Genomic DNA, 24496 nt, shown 5'->3' with positions numbered 1-24496 from the left:
CTTCCCTTGCAGGAACTGGTCTCAAACTTTGTACCCATTTTATCAGGCCACCCACACAGCTTTTCCCCTGGACACCTTCTGGCCACATTTGCCATTGAGTACTGAAGACGAGACCCCGTGGTTGGTTGCTAGCAGATTCTGTTGCGGGACTGCAGGCTTCTTGGGATAGGACCTAGGCCAGCTGGCCCCATATGCTCTCTCTCAGTGCCCCAGCTCAGCCACCTACTGAGGGTGTGGGGTACAACTCTTGTCTCCTCTCTGCCACCATGCCAGGGCCTTACTTACACCTTAAGATTGCTTAGTCTCTTTCCAGGCAAGTGGGGACTAAAGAAGAGGCTGCTTCAGGATGGGCAGATGTTTTGGTAGGTCAGGGCAAAGGCTCCAGAAGGAACCATGCTGGATTCTACAAAAGCCAGTTTCTTCAAAAAAGCCAGTTGCTTCCGTTCCCTTGGGGGTGTTACCAGAGTGCATGGGGCCCTACATTTGGAAGGAAGACAGCAAGGGATGCACACAGCTCTTCATGAGAGGCTGTCACTGTTTCCAGTTGGCAGGTGTGTGACCAAGCACCCTTTCCTGACCCCTGAACAATCCTCTGTGGTATGCCATATCCTTCTGGTGGCTTTTTCTTTGTGGTTCAGTTTAGTTCCTCTTAAGGCCTTCGTAGTGAGACGGCCCTGGCCTCTGCCCTGCTCTGCACAGCCTATGGGATCCTATCCTTGTAAACAATCCTCACTGCTTCAACAGAGTAGTGTCTGATGGGGCGATTGGCTAGCCCACCCCATCTCAGGCCAGCTGGGCGCTCTGCTGCCATGTTATCTGGAATGGACAGGGTCACATGCAGGTAAAGCTGCTGATGTGCAGGCTTCTTCTCAGACATGGACTATAGCAAACAGCGTGGTTCAGCAATGGAAGTATTGAGGCAGGACTTCAACCCTACTCTGTAGCTCTCAGTACCTTAAGATACTAATCTAAAATGCTAAGTACTTTCCGATGTGAACGCTGATGTTGACCTTGGAAAGGTGAGTGGCCCTGGGCAACTCCAGGGTACTCCTTGTGGTCAGCTTTGCCCTCTCCTACCTACTACCTAATGGATCTTTGCCACCTCCCACCCTCACTCTCAGACTCTTCATAGTTGCTTGCTTTCCTTGTTTCCTGACCAAACTTCATTATTTATTTTCCTTCTTTTTTTGTTGGCATTATCATCGCGTGTGTATATGATATGTGTGTGGACACATGCAAGGGTAGAGGCTAGAGGATGACTTCTTTGCTAGGCAAGTTCTCTCATTTTCACAGAGCTCCAGGGATGGACATAAGGCTGTCAGATTTGCCCAGGAAGGGCCGCTGGTCCTCTCTGGCCCCACTCTTTCTGTGCGCTCTTATACTTACTGTTTGCTGAGACATTGTCTTCATCTCTCCCAGAAAGAGAGCCAGGACCTCAACAGAGGTGAGGAGGGATGCCCTTTCTGGCAGGAGAAATGGTCACAAGTTATTGGCTCTAAAGTTAATCTCTTTTCTAGGGGAGAGATTAGAGACTAAGGGGGCTTTTCCATAATTTTATTATTAAATCCTGCCAAATTCCAAGAAGGATTTGAAATAGATTATAGTGGAAGACACAATAGTCTGGGATCATCCAAACCTCTCGAGCTATGTAATAAATGAGGAAAGGTGAAAGTTGTTCCAGGAAGCCTAAGCTGAGTGGTCATAGAAATCTAATCTTACTCGGTTCCCTGGGTCCCAGGGAACTTAGAAAAGGGGTACATTAGTGGATTTAGGATCACAATACCTGATCTACGTAACACTGTACATCCTTCTGGGCTTTGTTTCATTTTTGTCTGTTGAGACTTTTATGTTGAGGTAGATTTTTACATGTCATGAAACATGCAGGTACTAAATATACAGTAAATAGGTCTGGGCTAATGAAGGGCTCCATCAAGATAAGGAATGCCACCATCGGGATTGGGGATTTAGCTCAGTGGTAGAGCGCTTGCCTAGCAAGCTCGAGGCCCTGGGTTCAGTCCTCAGCTCTGAAAAAAAAAAAAAAAAAGACAAAATAACAAAAAGGAATGTCACCATCTTCTCAAAGTTCTCAGAGGCCTTGAGGCAGCCCCACTCATGTCACTGAGTTAGATGTGCCTCTTCGTTCTGTGTTAGTTCTGCCTTCTTTGATTTGGCAAAATAGTTTAGAAATTGCCTTCCACATGGGCGTATTACTGGCTTGTTCCTTCTTGGTTGCTGAGTTTTACTTATGAATATACCACAGTGCATTTAACCTATCCTCTGCTTGATGGGTAGCTGTCTCTTGTTTAATGTTGATTTTAAAGCATCAGAACAGTGATATATTGTGGGTGTTTGATATCTAGTTATACAACCTTGGATCATGCCCTCAAACACTATCTATCGACATGATCTGTGCAGACGGTGTTGAGATCACCGTCTTCCTGTTCACGACGTTCCATCTGGGCCGTAAAGATTTGCGTTCTCACTCATACAGCCATTGCAGGTTAATACTAGGCTTTTGTGTCACCTGTGATTTTCTCAGGGCCTCATTCTGTCCCAAGAGGTCCTGGCTGGAGGGCTGCAAGGAGAACAGGTCAGAGAAGATCAGTTTTGGACACAAGAATTCTGACTGGTCCACTCCCCCTTGGTGTACCCACTCACAGGCCATATGAGAGCCCAAGTCCAGGTTATATCTTACCCTCCAAGAAGCCAGAGCCGGAGCTGGTACCAGCTTGCCAAGATCCCCCTCCTGCAGCACCTCGGCCCTCAGTGGCTCTTCCACTCCCAGCAGCTCACTTGCCTTACTTTTTACACCAGCTTTCACTGTTATTTATTTATTGGCATCATGAGCCTTAACAAAAGATGCATGCCTTTAGTCACATGCCTCCTCTTCCAAGAAGCTTCGTCCATACACCTTGCATGAAACAACCCTCCACCTGCCACTTTCTTTGCCCTCCTCGAGTTCTCATGCCCATAGACTGGTGTGATTGCAGTTCATGCCCATCTCTCACAGCCCAAGTGTGAGTTCTCAGAGGAGACTTCTTCCATGGCAGTGTCCTGGTACAACACAGCACTTGACATGCATCTGATGCTCAGACCATTCATGCAAATGAGAGAGGTGAATACCATAGCCAGTCACCCCCAGTTCAGTGTGAGGGAAGTCCCCACTCACCTCCAGCATTAGCTTGTGGATCTGTGAGCTGCGTTCTAAGGAAGGATTGCACCCAGGTTCTCAGGTGAACTTGGGGAACCTCCAAGCATCTGAAGAGGGAGGAGTGAGAGCAGGGAAGGCTGGGAAATGGGTTTAGAGGTGTGTACTTGTGTTTGTGGGGGTGGTGTAAGAGAGGGTGGGTCCTGGCTCTTAGTGGGTGGAACTTGAATATGGTGATAAGGGACATGGGTGTGCTGCTGGCACAGAGACACATCAGAGTGTGCTGTGCTTGGTATAGCCCTGTGTGCATCCATATTAGTGTCTGAGCGTGTGACCCAGATGCTGGTAAAGGTTGTCCTTACCAATGTGCATGACCACCTGAAGGGCAGTGACCAGCTGAGGATGCCACAGACAGCTGGAGTCATTTTTGTAGGCTTAGTCTAGAGAAGCAAATGGGCCCTGCACTGTAGGCTCATGTGGGATCCACTTTTTTTTTTTTTTTTTTTTTAAGAGATGAGCTCCTTTATACACTCTGGAGTCCCTGGTTGTTACCTGTGACCCTGTAGCTCACTGACTTCAGCTCCTGTGGCGTGGCTGAAAGTCCCATTCTCTGTCCATCTGGGTATCTGTGGATGTGGCCATTGGTGCTCAGTGGAAGCTGCTGAAGGCGTGTAGCAGATGGCATCTGAACTGCTGGTTGCTATGGGAGAGGGAGAGCAGATGGCTCAGCTCATGAGGTCTCTTTACCACACCCTGTCCCTGCCCACCCAGCCTAGCTGACAGAAACAGGGCAGCCACTAACAGCTGAGCTTCCCCCAGGGTTAGGGACCTGTTCATGTCCTTCTCTTCCTTGACAGGTTTCTTCTGCTACTCTGACTCCTCCCTAATGTTGAGGGGATGAGACAAGCCAGATCCCAGAAGCAGCTTCAAGGGCAGTCACACTAGGCTCCAGCCTCTGGTCCACACATGAAGCAGTGGTACTCAGGCCTAGCCTGCTCTTGTCTGCCAGCACACAGTGAGGCCTCTGCTGAAGGGAAGTCCTGTCTGAAATAAGCACATCCCTGAAGGTGCCACTGCAGAAAAATGTGAAAGGGGTGTTGCCCTACCCACCCCCTCTTTTGTCCCAGGACCACACCTGAAGGAAGAAAGAGGTGCTGGGCTTGTTGGGAGGCCTGTCAGTTTGTGCCCTTCTCACCCCTGGGCTCTGTCCCTCCATAGTAGGTAGCATTGTCTTCGATCCTACTTCTGTATCTATCCAGGTCCATAGGGACTTGCCAAAAGGATGACATGGGGACCAACTAGGAAGAATCTGGCTCCAGGCTGTAGGGCCCTGCCCACCTTTCTACAGTCACCACTGTAATGAGCAAATGCTTCCACTGCTCATTCTAGCCTTAGCGTACAGGCAAGCTCTTTATGGCTAAGAGTGCATACTCTGCTATGTGTAAGGGGGGACCAGTGGGGTGTCACCTGGGGAACTTCAGGGATATGCTTAGATTGCTGAATGGGCAGTTACAGATTTAGCTCTCCTACCGCTTCCTGTGGGAGCTGGCCCTGCCCTCTGAGCCTGGTCCCCGGGGTGAGGATTGACTGATGAGATAGGCTGTGTCCTAAGAGTACCTCCCTGTAAGTCTTGTCCAGGTTTTGAGCTTGACTCTGTATGCAGTCCTCTCGGAAGGAACAGCCTCTGTGGCCCTTTAGGGACAACACTTCTTCCTGTCCCTGGGGCTTGCTATGCTTACCTCCGGTCTCAGGAAATCCTTTCCCACTTCCACTCCCAGAGCTGGCCATCAGCTGACCTGTACAGCCCAAGCTTCGGGAGGGGAGAGACTGTTCGTCTTATCTTGTGCTGGCCACTGTTCTTAGTCATAAGCTGAAATTTCCCTGTATTTGCTCTTTGAAAGTGGTTCTTTGTGTAGCTGTGTGGTTTTCTTGGAGGGGCTGCTTTGTTCCCCTAGAGTTGAATATTTCTGCTACCCTTCCCCTTCTTTGCTGTTGTAAGTGCGCAGTGGACATTGTAGGGCATTAAGCAGTGAGCCTGCACTGCTTCTGAGGCTCAGATGGCTCCAACCCTCTCTGTCTCCTCAAAGGGGGTCCAGGACAAACAGTAATAGGCAGGAGGGTAGCCTACTGTGTTTACTGTGCAAATGCCCCCCACCCATACCATACCTCAGAGAATAGGGATATCCCTCTGCAGCCTGTAAGCTCGTCTTTAACTGGTAAAGAGACTCTGGAATGACTGTCACCTGTCCTGGAGGGTGGGAACTGTTGTCTGGCCAGACATGTGCAGTCTTTCTCCAGCACCACCCTCTTTCAGCTCCTCTGTGTACACTGTGGGCTCCGCTCTGTCTGTGTATGTATCTCTGCACTTGTATGTGTGCAGCTATAGTATTGTGTGCTTGTGCCTGCATAAGTTGCATCTGTGCCTGTGTGTGCAGGCATGATTATTTGTGACTTGACCTTCCAATACTTTTGAAACTCATCCAGCTCTCAAGCCAGCTTCCCCCCCGCCCCCCAGTAACCACTTAGGTTCTGCCCTATTTTACACATTCTTTATCAATGAAGCTCAACTTCAGAGGAGTGCTGGCTCCAGCGCTGGATGCAGCTTCTTGTTTTACTTTTGTTGGGAAAATGGAAGAGAGGTGGTTACTTGGGTCTCAGACACCTGTCCATTTGGAGTCAGTTTGAGTGTGGCAGAGGTCTTTAGCTTTGGAGTGTCTTCTCCCTAAGTTCCCTTTCCATTGCAGAGAAATCTGTGTGGGTTAAGGTCTACTATCTTCACCATCCTGCTCTGAGTGTCAGCTTTGTCCCTCCTGTGCACAGATTGTGTGAAATGAGACAGGTCCCCTCAACTGTGTGTCAGTCTCATCACCTGTAAAGGACCCAGCAGTAGAGTTGTAAAACCACTGTGGGCATGAGATGAAGAAGGATCGGGTTAGTGTGGGGGAGGGAGAGCTGCCTCACTGAGCACACGTGTCCAGGCCAGCACAGACCACCACCGGGGGGGGGGGGGGGGGGGGTGTGTGTGTGTGTGTGTGTGTGTCTGCCTGCAAGTAGCATCCCTGAGAGCTTGCCATAACCACTCTAATGGGTGCTTCTTCTCCAATAGCTTGGGAAGGGGTAAATCCCTAGCACAGCGGGGTGTCAATCCTGGGGTCTTGTTTCCAAAGCGGAAATGCCATTCCAAGGTTCTCAGGCTTGGGGGAGTTAAGTGGAAAGGAGCAAATTTTTGAAATGCCTGAGCCTGAGCCCAGTTCCCTTCCCCCACCCCCACAGTCACCCCTAGCCCACTTCTGAGAGAGGATCTCCCTTTCCCAAGGTCCTAGCTAGTCACTGCCTCTCCGTGGTGCCTTCCCCTGGCCAGGGGTGGAATAGAAGCTATTCCCCTTTGAGACTAGCCTTTTGTGTTCCTATTTATCTTGCAGAGACCTCCTGGGACTCTGGGTCCTGCTCCTCCCCTCAGTGACAAGTTATGGACCCTTTAACCCCAGCATAGTGGGACAATTGCTTGGGCATGTTCCCACTGGCTTAGGGCTTTTGAGTAGCTGAATGGGGGTGGGGTAGGAAAGAGAGACAGGTAGTAGTGTATGGTGGCCAGCAGAAATGTTCCAGGTGGTGTTCCGGAGCACTGGGTCATTTCTCCTTGCTTCTCATCCCCCTCCTATCCCCTCATACTGTGAGATCTGGCCAGTGGTTTGTAAACCAGAAACCCCAGGGAGATGCAGGTGTCTAGCTTTTCAGGAGGGTTAAAACCCAGGAATCTGGTTTAACCAAGTGTTCACAAGACTTGTGAGCACTTTCTGGTCTACTGTAGCCCAGCTCCTGATGAAGGAGTCTGGGCAAAAGCTTGCCTGGTGCCTGTCAAGTGGAGATTGGCCTTAAGCATGTGTGTGTTATCCACTATTCTTCAGAACTCTGCTGAATCGAAGTGTGATCTGGCTCACTGCTTCCTTACATCAGCAGCTGCCAGATAGTGTGCAGTGATTAAGGTCTAGGGACTGCTGACTGGTCAGGGTCCTGTGTGCTCTGAAGTAAATTCCATTCCTGTTTTTTTCCAGCAGTCTGTGCTCAGACTCTGGCATCCACATTTTGCTGCTTGGGATGACATTACTGAACTGCAACCTAGCAAGGAGCTAGCTAGCACTGAGGTGAGCTGGGGCTCTGTCCATTGCTTTCCCCAGGGTTAGGGTTTCCTTCTCTCTCAGTCTCAGAGTGTACATTTGGACAATGCTGAAACAGACAAGCTGGAGCAGGTTTCAAGAAGATTGCTGGGCATGAGCTTTATGTCTGGACAGGACTGACTCAGGAAAAGTGGAGGGGGCAATCCTAGGGTATGACTGTGACCTGAACATGGCAGCCCTCTTCCAGAGCTTGGATTCAATTCAGTGGAGAACTGGTGCAGGAGTTGACAAGCCTGATTCCTTGCTTAGTGCCCAGAGGCATATATGGAGTGGACATTGCCCTAGCTTCACTCCCCCTGGTTTTCAGGGGACCAGCAGGAATCCCCAAACGTCAAGGAATACAAAGTGGTAGGGGTTGGTGCTGCCAATGAAAAGCAGCAGGTCAGACTGTAGCTGGCCAACCCTGGGGTCTGTTTTATTTGTTATGGGACGGGACCTTACTCTGTCGCCCAGGCTGGCTTACTGCCTTTGCCTCCCTATTACTGGAATCTTAGACATAAACCATCACTCCGGGTTCTTGGGATTCTTACACAGTAAGGCCTGTCAACAATAGTCTTGCACTATTATTGTTTTCAGTAATTGCTTTTGGGGGCGTACTCCCTCCCCCTATTTTGCGTAGGAATTCAGATCTGAATCGAATGCCGAGGACACGCGTGAATACTCCAGTGTTGGTGGCTAGGGAAGGCAAAAGGCCAGCCAGCATCTGGAAGAGAAGGAGGGGCTACACCGGAGCTGAGCGGTGGGGCTGGGTGACGTCTTCTGAGGACCTTCGCTAGCCGGGCCTGCGGCCGCGGGAGGCGGGGATGTCCGCAACTGGCGGTAGCCAGCTTGGCCCGCCCACCTCAGTGGCTCATTTGCATGGGGGGACCACGGCGGCCAATGGTAGCGCGGCTGGGCATGCCGGGAGCCGGGCGGGCGGAGCGAAGTGGACCGGCTGCGGGCGGCCGAGGCGGCGGCTGAGTCGTGAGGCTCGGGCAGCGGGCGGTACGCGGGTAGCGCGGCTCTTGGCCGTGAAGCAGGATGAAGTACCTGGTGAGTGTGGGCGCGGGGCCGGTGGGCGGGGTGAAGGACGTTTTCTGGGGATCCCGAGTGACCTGCCGGACGCGGAGTTACGGGGCAGCTCCGTACGTAAAGGAGTCCCTCCTTCGGTCCGCCTTTCGATTCCCCGCAGCCCTTGGTTCCTGACGTCCTCCGGCACCCGCCGGGTTGACTGAGGCTGAGGCTGAGCCCGAGGCGGTACGCAGAGGGACTGAGAAACAGATTTGCTGAGGGCTGCAAACTAGCGGCGAGCCGGGACCTGGGGGGATTTGGGGAGTTGAGAATCCTAGTGAAGGCGGCAGCCTATTTTCACGACTCTGGATTGTAGAAAGGTCTGGGCTGAGAGACACTCCCGAGCTAGGTTTTGCTGTGAGTTTGGTCACCTATACATAACGACCATGTGGCCTTTTCTTGCAAAGTGAGAAAGTTTCCGATTGTCTTAGGCCAGGGGACACACCCTCCTTTCTCCGGGTGAAGAGTTGGACGGTGACTGACCTGATAGGCCAGAATAGCAGGTGTGTATGCCTAGAGGATCTGGAGCCAGAAGCCAGGTGGTGCCTTAGGGAAGGGAGCCTTTGGGAAGTAACTGCCTACACACCCTCCTGGCACCAGTACCCACCTCCCTTTTGCCCTGAGCAAGGAAGGAACCTATTGGAAACTGGGTGGAGACGGGCAGGGTTAGGCAGTCCTTGGTTATGCCTGTAAAGTCACCTTTGCTCAGAGGAGGAAGAATGGAGCTTCTGGCGGTTAGTGGTTGTGCTTGAGCAGGAGAGAGAGTGCAGTGTGATCTCCCTAGGTCTGACCAAGGCAGTGTATCAAGGGAATCTGTCTGCACAAGAAAGACCTTTGAGCCCGGTGCTGCTCCCCATCCTGGTTGTAAGGTTTTAATTGTGGAAGCTGAGGCAGAGAGCGGGAGCAAGCTGGTCTCTGTGTATTGGACCATCTGTGCTCCCTTGCTCCTTGCCTGGGATGAGGGAGCTTGGTCCTGAGGAGTTGTCAGGCTCTACTGTGGCCCTCTGCTAGCATCCATTCTTTTAGGAGGCCCCACCACAAATTTTACCCAAGTTCAAACAGCTTTATCTTCTGCCCACCCCCCAAACCAACCTTCTCAGTCTGAAAGGCCTTTGGAAAGAGATAGTGTTCATCAGGCTTGATATTGGGTAGTGGGAAGTGGGTGTTGATCACTCTCCAGCAGATGCACTGGGTGGAGGGGTGGCCTCAGACCTAGACAATGGGACTGTGCACTCATGGGGGTGTGTACTCTTGTCTGGTCTTCTGAGCTCTAGGAAGGAAGAGTCAAGACTCCATGTTTTTCTTGGTGTATCCCTCCCACCTCTAGGTGAATGAGGCACAAGGTCAGGCCTTGTGGAGGAGGCAGAGAGTGGAGCAGGTAAGCATTAATGCTGGAGAACAACAGTTTCTGTGATACTGCCCCCTGTCCCTATGTGGGACTACATGAGGAGGTATTCGTATAGATGAACTACTTTAAGTTTAGGCTGTAGAGTGTCAAAGCACAGGGCCCATAAGATCTAAAGGTGAATAGACAAGATCCTACTGTCCCTTTGCTCTGACCTCTGGATCCCACCATCATGGCAGAGTCAGAGATGGGGATTACCCTTATTCTGGGCCCTGTGTTGTCCTTAAAGTGAAGGGTCAGTTTTATACTGAGCTTTGCTAAGGCACAAAATCACAAAAGTGGACTAGAGCCCACCTACCCATGATAGTTTCACCAGTCCTCCATTAGAATCAGAGTCAGGGAAGGGAGCAGTGGTTTTCCTACTGTCCGTGGTCTGATGGGAGCTTGCAGAGGCCATGTTCTTCAGCAGGAGGATTCATTATGCCACTTCACCTCTCTCTGCCCAGATTCCCCTAGGCAGTATCTGTGACACTGTGGCAGGAGTTGCAGCAGGACTCTGCTTCCAGTCCCTAGCTGGGCTTAGACACAAAGTCATTTGCTGTGGCTACTAGAGCCAAGGCCAGCATCTGTGTATGAGGGTGAATCCCTGGCAGTGGCCATCCTAATGCAGGTGGGTTTTCACTCCTTCCTTTTCCAGACCTTTGCCCTGGCTGTGGAGTGTCAGACATTGGGCTGGGAGCCACCTGTTATGCTTCCCTGCCTGTGTCCTGGCACATACTTTCCTGAGAAGGCAAAGCTGGTGCTTGGACTCCCTGGAGCTGGTTCTGCACTGTGGGGCTCGTGCACAGGCCATTTTGAACACCAGTTCTCACACTCCTGTTTCTTATCAGCGTATCAGGGACATCGACCTCAGTTGTCCATGGGAATATTAGGGCAGGATGCTGCCAAACCTAGCTTGTCTTAGAATTCCACCCCAGATAACAGGACAGGGAAGGGAGGGAAGAAGCCATCTCTCTGAGCTCTGTTTGATCCTGGATTGGAGCGATGAGGGCTGCCAGGTCCCTAGTCAGTGGGTTTATGGCTGCATGTTCCTCCAGGTGGATGCCTGGGCATGAATGAAGGAGAAATGGTGAGAGTGACTGCCAGATGGGCACAGTCACTGGGCCTGTAGCCATTGGCCACCACTGGGAGAGTGGGGCTCTTTGGGACAAGCAAACAGAATATCCCAGAAATAAACTTGGCTCACATTTGCAGTGGTTCTGAGTATGAAGGGAACCAGTGTTTTCTTAGTGCCTGCTGTGTGTGAAGCTCTGTGCTTGGGGTGGGTGCCTGTCTGTATGCATTGGGAGTGGGACTAGGCAGGGTAGGAAAGGCTTGTGCCACTAACACTTCTGGATTCTGTAAAGCTAAACATTTCCCCAAAATCTCAATTCCACTTTTATATCTGAGCCCTAGACCTGCCTCTGTAAACCTGTTTTGTCTGTGAACCTGCGTGAGACAGGTGTGGCCATTCTGAACTTATGCTCTCCTTCAGGTAACATAGACACAATCTGAGTGTCCTGGGTCATTTTGAAGATTTAGTGAGATGATCATGGGAGGAAGGAGCTTGGCCTATGACCTAGGATAAATTCATTGTTCTTGTCCTTAAGACCCTATTCTATCATGTTGCCCAGTTCCTTTTCTGACTCCCCTTGTTCCCACCTTGAGTTGGTTCAAGGCCACTGAGAACATGATTTGCTGTATAAGTATGAACCAGTCGTGGAACTAGGCATGCATGTAGAGGGTCCTTTGGTTAGTGGGCTCAGGCTGGCACTGCTTTAAGGCTCTGTGGGGAGGAAACTGTAGTGTGTCTTTTCTAAGCACTCCAAGCCACCAGCTTGTCTCCTGCCCTATTGTCAGGGTTTGGGAAATCCCACAGCACTTCAGGACTACCCCAAGGCAGCTGGAGCTAAGAAGAATAACCACCATTACAAAAGTTTCCCCTCTGCTGTTCTGCATTTCTAGGGTAGCTCGAACCCTGTTGTGTCTGAAGCTTTCATAGGCCCCAAGATACCTTGAGAGTCGTTTCCCACCAGGCAGAAAGCTGTGGGGCATCTCTTTTGACTCCCATGTACAAGAGGATATGCATGGGGTGGGGAGCATTGGCATTGGGCTAAGGGCTTTTCTTGGCTCTACTCACTCGGCAGGCACTTCCTGTGGCACCTCTTATGGACATACCTGTTGCTCTAGCACTCAGGGATCTGCTGAAGACAGACTTGTACCTCCCATGGTTGTGTTAGAAACAAGAATTAGTAAAATGAAATGTCAGTATGTGAGGTGGATAAAGGGGAAGTGGATGTCTTAAGATAGACATTGGGCCTTCCTGAAGGAGGACTGGGTGATGTCTGATTGGGCCCTGTAGGCGGATGCAACAGAAGGTTCCCAGAATGAGGTGGCCAGAGATCTGCAAGTCAGGTAGCAGCCATCATGGTCTCTTGTATGTAACTGGCAACATCAGCTTTCATAATACTGTGACATTTTAATACAATTTTACCATGTTGTGGTGACCCCCAAACAACTTGCTGTTGCTATAAACATGTTTGGAACATAATGTATATAATATGTCATAGGTCATACACCTGTCTAGCTGAGGGAGACTGGGAAAATGGGCTGAGGAAGGTGACTGCTAGGGCCTGCAAACATGTCCACAGCAGGAGTACTCAGGCTTCTGTGGGCTTTATATATCATCTGGGCTTATTGGCTGTGGAAAGCCACTATTTGGATGGCATTTCTTGGTACTAGGATGATAGAAGCTTAGTCTGTGGAATCCTAGAGCAGTCAGCCCCTGCCTATCTGCCGTTCTGGTATCACAGAAGTCTCCATGTGTTTGTGCTCAGCCAGTAAGTCAGCTACAGTATTACTTCCTTGGGAAAGTCACATATATGCAAAGGTGTTGTCCTTTATTATTTCTGGTACCCCACTTCCCCCCATCTTGGCAAATTACTAATCTAATGAGCTTCACATAAGATAGGCAAGTGTTGTACCACTGAGCTATACTCCTAGACATGGCGAATTATTGCTGGTGTCTTTCCGCCCTACTGCAGTGGTAAGCTTTGTGCTGACCTCACCTCAACAGTATAGGTGGACACTGTCTTTAGGACAGTAGTTCTCAACCTTCCTAATGCTGTGACCCTTTAACACAGTTTTCCTCCTGTTGTGGTGACTCCCCACCCATAAAATTATTTTGTTGCTACTTCATAACTGTAATTTTGCAACTATTATGTATTTTAATGTAAATGTCTAATACACAGGTTATCTGATATGCAACCACCCCAAAGGGGTTGTGAGCCACAGATAAGGAGTTTGGCCAGAGCAGGAACCAGGGTAATGTTATTAAGAAAAGTACATTCTTCTGAAGCCAGCTGTCATCCTAGCTTCAACAGTCTGTTTGTTTAGGGGAGAAGGGACTTACCCAAGGTCACATAGCAGTGGGAGTGAGAGCTGGACCTGGTCTAGGACTGAGCTGCTGTCTGGTGCCTTGAGAGAGGGAAGAAGCAACGTGGCCTTGAATAGTAGCAAACTGGGGAGGCAGAGAGGCTAAAAGCCCTCCGCTTGGCCAGCTAAAAAAACTAGATAGGTCAGGCACTGGCAGTGCTTAGGACTTGGGTTGGGCAGGAGAGAGGCTGCTGCAAGGGCTCAGGGCCAGAGCACACCAGCTGACACAGGCAGAGGAACCTCTGGTGCCAGGCTCTTGATGCCACGTGCCCAGTCCATGAGGTGCTTCCCTGGCTCCAGCTGCCCTTGACTGTACAATTACAACCCTGCTTGGCCAAGTACGCCTTGGCCGGCATTCAGTGAGCTTGTGCTGTAGGTAGAGCTAGCAGCTCTGGGAGGCTGGAAGCCCTAAGTGGCTCCGGTGAATTGGGCAGTTGCTCTCTTGCCTGGTTTGTCACTGAACCTTTTTCTCAGCAGACCCTGCTAGCCTTTATGCTTTCACTCTCTTTTCTGTTGTTCCCAGACTCCCCCAGTGGGGCCTCTTGATGAGCCTGGGCAGCAGTCATCAGAGGTGAGGGACTGAGTAGTAGGGCCTTTTGTCTACACTCCTACCCGCCTTTGACTTGGCTGGAGGGAATTTCCCTGTGACTCACTCTGCTGGCACTTCCTGTGGTCACCAGGGCTGGGGCCAGGGGGACCCAGCCAGGCGGCTTGGTGTTCCGGGGTCACTGAGGGAGGGTGGCCTGGTGATTCCCGGAGGCAGACTGCAGACCATATTTGGGAAATTGTTTTTTCTTGTCTGCAGCTTGGGGATGGGGACTCTGAGCCTAGTGGGCTGTAAGGTAGTTCCCGCCAGGCCTGCTCATCAGAGCTGTCTGTCTGCCTCTGTTCCAGCCTGGTCCAGAACCTGGGAGGTGATCCACTATTTTCTTTATTTGGATAAGTATCTTTTTCCTTTCCTTTAAAAAAATTGCATTTAGAATAATAGTGTTTTTTAATGACATTTTTATAAATATTTAATTTTGACTGATTCCCCCTCAAACATACTTTTTTCAAGTTCAAAATAAGGAATACTTACCAGATACAAGTTGGAAAATTCTGTAAATAAGAAGAGAGAATATCCACTTTCCATTGGCTTGAATATTTTCAGTGGTATTTTGATCCTCATTTTAAAATTTCAAATAATGTATCATTATGAAGGAGGTTTTGGGGAGTGGGGATATCACTATAGACTAAAGTAACCTAAAAGTCTGAGTCCTCCTGCCTCCGCTTCCTGAATACTAGAAGTACTGGATACTCTATGCCTAGCTTATTCAGTGCACTGTAACTCTTCTGTAACTGGTGTGACCAGAGTTCAGGGACCTGAGCAGTTTGAGGGCTCTGCCCTCCCTAGGTTGCCTTGCCTGCCTGCTTGGCTCCCCCCTGGGACATGCTCTTTTTGGCTCCTAGCTCCTGTCCTGCCTTTTCTGGGACTGGAGACTTGAAGCTGTCCTGGAGAAAGCTGTCAGCTGGTGACTCCTGGGGCACTCTTCCATCCAGTGCTCCTTACCTGTCAGAGCAGCAGGCCTAAGAGACAACTCAGAGGTAGCCCTCTGGGACTCTTCTGCTTCAGAGCCTGGACTCCCACTTTGAATTTTTATCCCAGTGGCATGGCCCTTCCTGCTGTCTGGAATTCCAGCTCCTAATTGATTGCATGAAGGAGCTAAGGTCTGTAGGATGCTGGCGGTTTTGTTGTTTGGTTGGTTTAGTTCTAGTTGACAGCAGGTTGTATACCACCGGCCTGGCCAGGGACAGCTTTACTTCCTGGGTCTAATTAGCCAAGGCCACACAGCCAGAGCCAGAACCCAGGTCCCATTTCTAAGTGTAGATCTTTCTGTGTCTTCAGACCCAGGAAACTTAGGAGGGACCTTGTAGGTCACCCATGATAAATGTTCACCAGGAGGTCAGAGGAGTGCATCTGACCTTCTTGAGTGCCCAATGGGGGGTCTCAGTCAGCCCTGCTGAGGCAGACAGTCTTCTGCTTCTTTAAGAGGACAGATATCCCAGCCACACTCAGACCAGACTCCTGTCTTCCTCCTGCCCTCTTCCATCTCTAAACCCAGCTCCTGGGCAAGGAGGCAGTGAAAGCAGGATTGCTGAGGTTACAGTGGCCATCTTGGAGCTTCCCACTCGGTCTGTGCCTTCTTCTCCATCTACCACACTGTTATCCTTTTGCTTCAAGTCACAGCCCCAGCACAGGCCACTTGATTCCTAGACCACATGGAATGCGCTCTGGGAGCGTCTCCCTATTATAGAAAGGCCATCATAGTACCCATCTCCCAGCAGCAGCTGTGACAGTTGACAGGAGCTCCAGTAAAGGAGAGCGGTGCTGCTGCTCTTTGCTTAATGCATCCTCCCAGGCCCCAGAAGCACTCACAGTAGTAATATGTCTGAATAAGTGTGACTATAACTCAGGAAGGCAGGGCTGACCCACCTCACCTGTCCTCCTCATTGCTCCCCTCTGAATACTCACTCCTGCCTACACTACCTTAGACACCTGAAGGACCATGTGGCCTAAATCTCTGTGTCTGTACTTGATGGAACTGAGCAGACATTAGCAGGTCTTGATCCTTTAATTTCCCTTGGATGACCTCTCTGTATATTGTAGGTTTTTTGTTGGTCTTGTTTTTTAATTGTATGAACTCCTTCAAATTCCTACTAACTTCTCTTGTCCAGCACTAGGCCTTTTGTATTTGGTCTGTGATTGGTAGTCTGTGGTGCCAGGTGAGGTCCACACTGGCTGCCTTCCTGCAGCGAATTTCCTACATTCGCCTGCTGTAGGGGTCTTAGCTTTCTTAGCCTTTCTCCATTGTTTCCCAGGTCTTGTCCTGCCCGATCCCTGCTTAGAGTTGTTCTCATAGCTAGGAAAAGGTGCTTGGTCTTTTAGACGTGGCTTGTTCATATATTGACTCTATTCCTCCATTTCATTTTAAAAGAATTCCTCAAAAGTGAAATAAAAAGAACCCCTGTATCATAATAATTCATCATGTTCTATTATCTGAGCTTACATTCTCCTCTCGATCTTGGGTGCATTCCAAGACTCCCAAAGAATGCCCCAAAACCTCAGATTAGTATTAAGCATTCTATATACTATATTTTTTCCAGGATGTGTTTGTCTATAATAGGTTTTTCAGTTTGGTTGGTTTTTCTTTTTCCTTTTTGTCTGAGACAGGGTCTTACCATTTATCCTTGGTTGGCCTAGAACTCACTATGTAGACCAGGGTGGCCTCAGACTGTCAGAGATCCACCTGCCTCTGCCTCCCCCCCCCCCCCCCCCCCCCCCGCAAGTGCTGGGATTAAAGGAGTGTACTGCTGTGCCTTGCTTTTAATTTGTATATGTGGTTTAATGAGAGATTAATAACAATTATAGGGCAATTGTAATATAATAAAAGGTAAGCAACTGGTCTCTCCAGAAATATAAATTATTAACTTTAACCTTTTCACTTAACAGAAGCACCTTTATAGCTTCTCTTTGGCAAGCTGCTTGCGTGCTTTAGGAGCATTGCAATAGGGTTTACTTGAACATAGTAAGCTCTAGAGTAGCTGAAAAGGTATGATTCCCCAGATAGCTGCCCAGTAACTAGCAAGCAAGAAGCACATGCAGGATGGATGTGCTGGTCCCACAGTGGTGGAGTAGAGTAGCAAGAGGTTTCATTATGCTTCTTAGAATTGCCTAGTATTTCTGGAATCTGTTTAGTTAATATTTTTGAGCCATGGTTAACTATAGGTAACTAACTAAAGCCATAGAAAGTGAAACCATGAATGATGGACAGGCCACTCTAATGTAAGGCACTGACCTTGCATCACAGAGGCAGGTCACCCCACCGGAAACTTGGTAAGGTTTTTCCTTTTGTCCTCCAGTCTTGTGCAAGGTGTTTGTGATAAGCAGATGACTTATATTGTTCTGTGCTTGCTGTGATGTTTTCATCAATTGCTGATTCTCTAACAAAGATGATCATGTGGTCTGCAGAGAATGAATATCTGATAGGTATATTCCTCTCCCACCCCGTCATTTTCCCCCCTCTGGAAGCATTACAATATCCTGGACACAAGGTGGCGCTAGAGTGGGGGAGAGCGCCTTATTTCTCAGCTTAGGTGACACATTTTAAGTTTCTCCATTAGTTCCTGGCTTTTTGGTGGATGAATTAGGATAATTTTTTTTTTAATCCCCAGTGTTTTTATCTTAAGAAACTGGTTGCTGAGCAGTGGTCGCACATACCTTTATTCCTAGCACTCCAGAGGCAGAGGCAGGTGGATCTCTGTGAGTTTTGTGAGTTTGAGGCCAGCCAGGTCTCCAGAGCAAGTTCTAGAACAGCCACGGCTACATAGAGGAGCCATGTCTTGAAAAACCAATAAAGAAGGAAAGAAAGAAAAAGAAACCTTTTTTTTGTCAGTTTTGTTTCTCAACTCTACTGGACTGTCATCAGTGCCCTAGCAGCTGGATTGCCATAACCTTCACTTTTCTGGTATAGTGTCAAATGACTTCAGACTTCAGGAATATGTTAAAAGATTTTATTTTATTTAAAAAATATGTGTGGTATATATGATGTGCCTGCATACATGTAGTGCAGGCGCCTACAGAGTCCAGAAGAGAGCTGACCCTCTGGGCCCAGGCTGTGAGCCATCCACTATTAATGCTGGAAACCAAAGTCAGCCCCTCTGCCATAGCAGGAAGCTCCCTTTTAACTGCTGAGCCATCTCTGGAGTGTAGGCAGGTGCTGCCATTGAGCATTGGAGGGGCCCAGCTCAGCTGAAAGATACACGGGGTCAACTCCACTTTGCTCCTCGTGGACAGGGCAAAGGTCCCCTGCTATTGCCAGATATGACTGAGTCTCTTTTGAAAGTCAAAAACTGGTGCCACTGATTTTGGACTGGGTGGGGCTGTGTGATGCCTGTGTCCATCATTCTACCTCATGTCCACCGTGTCTTCTCTCCCCAGAACGTGCTGGCCAAAGCTCTCTATGACAACGTAGCGGAATCCCCGGATGAGCTCTCCTTCCGAAAGGGTGACATCATGACAGTACTGGAGCGGGACACCCAGGGCCTGGACGGCTGGTGGCTCTGCTCACTGCATGGGCGCCAGGGCATTGTGCCTGGTAACCGCCTCAAGATTCTGGTTGGCATGTATGACAAGAAGCCAGCAGGGCCTGGACCAGGCCCACCTGCCACCCCACCCCAGCCCCAGCCCAACCTCCCCCAGGGCACCCATGCTCCAGTACCTCCAGCTTCCCAGTATAGTCCCATGCTCCCCACTGCATACCAGTCCCAACCTGACAATGTGTACCTGGTACCCACTCCCAGCAAGACTCAGCAAGGTCTCTACCAAGCCCCTGGGCCCAGCCCACAGTTCCAGTCACCTCCAGCCAAACAGACATCCACATTCTCAAAGCAAACACCTCATCACTCATTTCCCAACCCAGCTACAGACCTTTACCAGGTGCCCCCAGGGCCTGGAAGTCCAGCCCAGGACATTTACCAGGTGCCACCTTCCGCTGGCATAGGGCATGACATCTACCAAGTCCCTCCATCTTTGGACACCCGCAGCTGGGAGGGAACGAAGCCACCAGCAAAGGTAAGGCCAACTTGGCACAGCTGTAAAATCCTGTGGGGTTAGGTGAGGGCCCTGGCCACCACAATGCCCACACTCCAGTATCATTATGTATTTGGTCTGAGGTCAAGGAGGGTATTATCGTTTTGTCTAAGCTTTGCCCCACAGTTACCTGGCAATAGACAGGTATGCCTGACACTATAAAGGGGGTGGCTCCCGACCCCGCTCTTGCCTTCCTGCCCATGCTTTGTCATCCCATTCCCTTAGCCCCTCTCTCTCCACATGCTCATGGCCGGTCTCTACTCTCTCTCTCTCTCTCTCTCTCTCTCTCTCTGCCTCTACTACCCTCTTGACTCCTCTTCCCATGCTCTGAATAAACTCTATACTGTCCCTCAGGGGAAAGGAAAGCCTCACCATGGGCCCGCTGAAGCACCCTCTTTCCCAATACCTCACCACACCCCCATAGAACACATTCCCCCTCTCTATCTTTTTATAAACACATCAAAGGCGGTATCTGGATAAACATAGCCATTTATCTGATACAGGTGGGTGAGTAAGGGACGTTGAGGTGGCCATAGTGGATGAGGAAGTCTTCAGCAAGCTACCCTGAGTTGGAGAATGCAGGCTATGGCCTGTGACAAGTCTAGAGGTATGGAAAGTATTCCAAGTGAGCAGGAAAAGCCAGAACAGCAAGCCAGGGACAGTCTCATGGGCCTAATAACTGAAGCTGAAGGTGAAGAGTTCGAGGAGGAGGAGCCTGCTGCAGATCACTTTGCATGAGGTGACACTACCTGCTTTCTAGGTGGTAACAATTAGGTTTTCACCTTGGCCCTTGATTTGAAGACAAAGGTTCAGTGCCATGACTGAACATGCCCGAGGCATAAAAGGCCCTTGTAAGTGACATCACAGAGGGAGAACTGAGAAGAGCAGCACATCTCCTTTTGGAAATTGCATCTAGAGGCGGCAGGCCAGGACTAAAAAGAGACTGCCCACTTCCTAAGGAGCTTTCTCAGGAAAGGTAATCATGTCATCATGCTGCCTTGGAGGCTAGGCGTGAGCTTTGTCAGATGTGTGTCACTTAAAAGGACTTCCCTAAGAAAGAGGAGCAAGCTACTGAAGGATTTGCACCACACCCCCAACTCCAACACCAACCCTGGTCTTCTGGGCCCCATGAGGGTAAGGGAAGCTGCTTTTTCCTTCAGGAGTTGTCCACTGAATTTAGATCTAGCACATCTAGTTGTCCCTTGCTCCACAGACCATTTCCATCTCTCTGAGGCAGGACCTCTGGGTTGTGTTTGGGTCCTCAGTTTCTCCATGCCTCCTTCTGTTCCTCTGCTCATGGAATAGGCAGGATCGATCCTCTGACTGCACACTGAATCAAGAGCCACTTTTCTTTATGTTCGTTTTGGCTTGTTTTCCCATAGCAAAGCCTTTTAAGAACTAGGAAATGGATCTGGGCCATGGTGGCACACACCTTTAATCCCAACACACAAGAAGCAGAGGCAAATTGGTCTCTGTGAGTTTGGGGCCAGCCTGGTCTACTTAGTGAGTTCTAGGACAGCCAGAGCTGCATAGTGAAGACCCTGTCTCAAAAAAACTTACAAACAAAAACAGGAAATGGAGTTCTTGGGCTTGCCCTCCAGATGTTGAGGGTAGAGTTGCCATGCCTACCTAGCTCCCTGAATCTCCTCCGTGTCTTCATCTGCTGTCTCCAAGAAGGCCTTAACAGGTGCCCCCAGAGGCTCTGGTGGAGACGGCCAACTGTAGTGGGCACAGCAGCCCTTAGGAGAACAGCACAAGCTCAGCTGAGTCAGTTTCATGTTCTGATGTTTAGTCCAGAGACACCTATGTCTGGTGAGACATTGGCCTCGGGCATGTTCAGTCATGGCACTGAACCTTTGTCTTCAAATCAAGGACCAAGGTGAAAACTTAATTGTTAACAGTTATAAAGCAGGTAGTGTCACCCCATACCTGCCCACAGAGAAGCTTGGCATCCAGGTGGCCTGAGCTGGCCTGCAGAGGATGAGATTTCTTGAACCCTGGCCCACAGGTCCCTGAGTCACTGGACCCCATTTAGTGTACAACCTGCCTCTTTAGTCACTTGACCGATAAAAAGCAAATAATAGAAGCCTACCATCAAGGCCCTGCCAACAGAAGGGGGGAACGTATCCTGTGGTGAGATGGGAGTAGTGCCTGTCCAGTGAGCCTTGATACAGACCAGGGTTCATCCCCTCCACACTCCCCACACACAAATGCATGTGAACACCTATCACACTCGTCCCCAGTCAGTTCCTCACCTCCTGCCCTTGCAGTAAAGCTTGGGTCAGCTATTCATCTAGGCTGGAGGAGGAAGCCTGCCCTCACTCACCCAGAGGCTCACTAGCGGTGTCCTTGCCTGCGTTTGGTGGAGCCATCCAGGCCAGTGTTCCTAAGACTCTGACCTAACCGACAGCCTAGGAAGAGAAGCCCTGTGCCCATTCCTAAGAAGCTTTGTCATTTCCAGGCTGGACAGCCATTGCACCTGCTTTTATTTTATACATATGAAAGAAATGCTTGTTTGCCATAGAAAATGCAAGGTCCAGAGACCCAGGGTCCTCTGGCTAGGCATGGGCACCAAAGGCTGAGGGACAGACTCTAAACATGCAGGTAGAACCCCAGCAAAGCATCTGTCTGTAAGGCCATTTTTGAAGGAGCATTCCTGGGTCAGGAACTACAGCTTTCCAAGAGAGAAATACATGTAAACTAAGGTGTGTTTGTCTGGGAAGCAGCACAAACTGGTTAGCATAGGGTGTTGGTATGCTTAGCCAAGGAGGCACCTGTCAGACCCATGATATTTCTGTGGTGCTCCATTCCCAGAGGGATAGGCAACTTCTTTGTAGGAGGAAGCTAGATTGTGAACAACCAAGCTAGCAGCTGGCGTAGGCTAGTGAGATGTTGTCCATTTTGCAGTGGGAAAGATAAGCAGCCAAGCTGTCTGGAGGGGTGGGGCCCCAACACAGAATGAACAGCCAAGAGAGGCTCCTCTTGTCTTTGTTCTTCCTACTTGACTCCTGCTGCTTGGATCCCTGCCTTGGTCCCTGTAGAGCCAGGGCTACTCTGGAGGTTTCATCCCAATTTAGAACTGACAAGCTGGTGTATGCTTCTGGATTTTCAGTCTCCCTTTTCCTTCAAACTTGTGAGGAGGTGTAGACTCTATCTGTCTCTGTGCCCCCCTCCAGGATCTGCTAATGGGCATCAGGTGCAGGGCATGTAGCCTGTGATTAGAAGGGCTCAGTAGCTCTCTGATGAATCCATTTCCCTAATAAGCTTCTCTTTTTCCCTGCTTTCTCTATTGAACACTAAACATTTAACAGAAAATTTCTAACAACAACAACAAAAAAAAAAAAAAAAAAAAAAAAAAAACACCAAAAACATTTGCTAGACGATATAGCTGATTACTGTCACCTGACTCGAGTGTAGGCATTGGAACCCTTTTTCACGTTAGGACTAACCACTGGGAGTCTGTCAGTGAGAGCCTCTCTGGCCTATACTTGCAGCCCTGTCTACATGAGGCCCGGATGGGTACTGACAAGGCAGGGGTGCTCTACTCTCTATACTGAGGCATGACTTGCCTCTGAGAGGTGCACTGTCTGCTCCTTTGGGGTTTGAATTCCCACCTAGGAAGCTTTGGGCTTAGAGAATCCTCAGGCCTTGCCTCAGGCTTTTCTAACTTGCCACGTCCCTCCAGCCCCAGTCTGCTCTGCCATGGGCAGGTTCCAACAACTAAAAATAACCCTGGAGGGGACTCAAGTCTGGGGCCTGAGGAGGGAGATGAGTCTGGAGAGGCAGCTGCAGCTCCGCCACAGGCCCTGTTATTGGTGGCTGGGGACACCCAACAGAGGAGACCCTGAAGCTGCTACAGTGGCACACACCAGCCTGCCAGGCTGTCTGCCAGAGGGAGCCCAGAAAGAAGCCCAGCTGGCCTGAATATCAACTGCTTAGCTCAAATGTGCTGCCTGGGAGGTTGTCAGGTCTGGGTCTGCTGAGTGCCCCTGTGTCCTGTGGGGGCTGGGTGTGGGGAGATGGTGTGTGCCTGATGAAGCTTTAGTTGGGTTCTGGGATGTTAAGCCTGAAGAAGGCAGGGTATGTGTGGAGGCCCTGAGTCAACCCTGTCCCAGACATCCCCTTTGATTAGAAAACAAAAGGCCTTTCTGTGGAGAAGGCTGAGCAGAGAGCCCCATGGGGGAGGTTACCCTGAGCCTGGCTGGAGAATCTTGTGGAGGGGAGGTTTCCTGGCCCACTTCCATTCTGAGTGCTGCTGTCAGGGGACAGCATGGTCTGGGGTTAGTGTCTAAGCATCCCAGAGTATACCTCCTGACCCTGCTTCTCCATATAGAGCCAAAGCTTTGCTGCTGTGGCTCACTGCCATGGATCCAGGGTCAAGGCCCTGGGGGAGGAAGCGGCTGGCTCTCTGACCAGTGATTCCCACTGAGGGCTTACCCTTTCAGGTGGACAAGGCAGCCATGGGTGTGGGTACAGAGAGCATAGGGTTGTGGTTCCTTTGCCATGTAGCTGACCTTATATTCTAGCCTTGTGTGTCTTCAGAGTTAACTCTGAGGTCATTATGCTCAAGAGTCCCACTAAGTTATGCTGTGAGCAAGGGAAGGTTGCTTGCTACAATTCCAGGCAACATTCTTTACCTCCATAGTCTAGAGGTGATAGATTAGGTCATTCTCTTGCTCAGCAGAACTTTTTGAGACAGGGCAGTTATGAGGTGTCAACAGGTATGACACAGGAGCCCTTACAGGGGTCCTGCTGTGCTCAGAACTCGAGTGCAGGCTGGCTCCTTGCTGGCTTGCATTGCCTCTGGAGCCAGGCCCTTGTACCCTTCCTACTCCATCTTGTCGACTATGTATAACCATAATCAGCCTATTCTGTAGAATCTACTGGGTTATCCAACTGTAGAGATTTCTGTTTCATGGCCAAGAACCAGAGAGCTCTAAACAAAGCTTAGGGGTCTAATTATTATTTCACAAACACTGCAGTGCCTCCAAGGCCTGAAAAGCCGCATTACTGTTGGTAGATCATAGGGTTATAGTGATACAACTGCCTCTGTTCCTAGGTGGTGGTACCTACACGAGTGGGACAGGGCTATGTGTACGAGGCCTCCCAGACAGAACAGGATGAGTACGACACCCCACGCCACCTGCTAGCTCCAGGTTCCCAAGACATCTATGATGTTCCCCCTGTTCGAGGACAGCTCCCCAACCAGTATGGCCAGGAGGTAAGCGTTGGGGATCAGAGGCACGCGGGAGAGGGCAGGGACTGGGCCTCGCTCTGGGAGCTGCATTTTCTCAGCACAGCCAAGGTACCTAAGGTAGGTTTCTAGGTTACTGGGGACTTCACTACATCCATTAAACTAGGAATCCCTGACAGTTGTGTCACTGTACTTTCTTTTGTGCCCTCCAGGTATATGACACCCCTCCTATGGCAGTCAAAGGCCCCAATGGCCGAGACCCAATGCTCGATGTATATGACGTGCCCCCTAGTGTGGAGAAAGGCCTGCCGCCGTCCAACCATCATTCGGTAAGGAATCACTGATGCTGAGGCCTTGAAGGCTTCAGAGGTGGGAAAAAGCAAGGCTGAGTGTGTGCTCACGGCTTGGGCTGCTCTCTGCAGGCCCTGGCTCTGCCCTTACTTGTTTTGGGGACAGATATAGAAACTGAGTTCTCAGG

At 50.1% G+C, this 24496-nt stretch overlaps 1 protein-coding gene across 2 annotated transcripts in view; it reads left to right on the top strand.

Annotated features, from left to right (window-relative positions):
- Positions 1 to 24496, top strand: part of BCAR1 (BCAR1 scaffold protein, Cas family member) — a 32693-nt gene that overhangs the window by 3629 nt on the left and 4568 nt on the right. Inside the window, exons 1-4 of one of the 2 annotated variants that reach the window (XM_080936860.1) lie at positions 8247 to 8358; positions 18174 to 18806; positions 23884 to 24045; positions 24231 to 24347. In XM_080936860.1, coding sequence (XP_080792986.1) covers positions 8347 to 8358; positions 18174 to 18806; positions 23884 to 24045; positions 24231 to 24347 — 924 coding nt within the window. In that variant the 5' untranslated portion in view covers positions 8247 to 8346. Of the gene's footprint in view, positions 1 to 8246; positions 8359 to 18173; positions 18807 to 23883; positions 24046 to 24230; positions 24348 to 24496 lie in introns of those variants that run through there. The other variant, XM_080936859.1, reaches the window with a different exon arrangement.

The sequence above is a fragment of the Micromys minutus genome (genome assembly GCF_963924665.1).
Source record: "Micromys minutus genome assembly, chromosome: 24".
Lineage (NCBI taxonomy): Eukaryota > Metazoa > Chordata > Mammalia > Rodentia > Muridae > Micromys > Micromys minutus.
The sequence above is the reverse complement of the archived record's forward strand: the minus strand, read 5'-3'. Positions and strand labels throughout refer to the sequence as shown.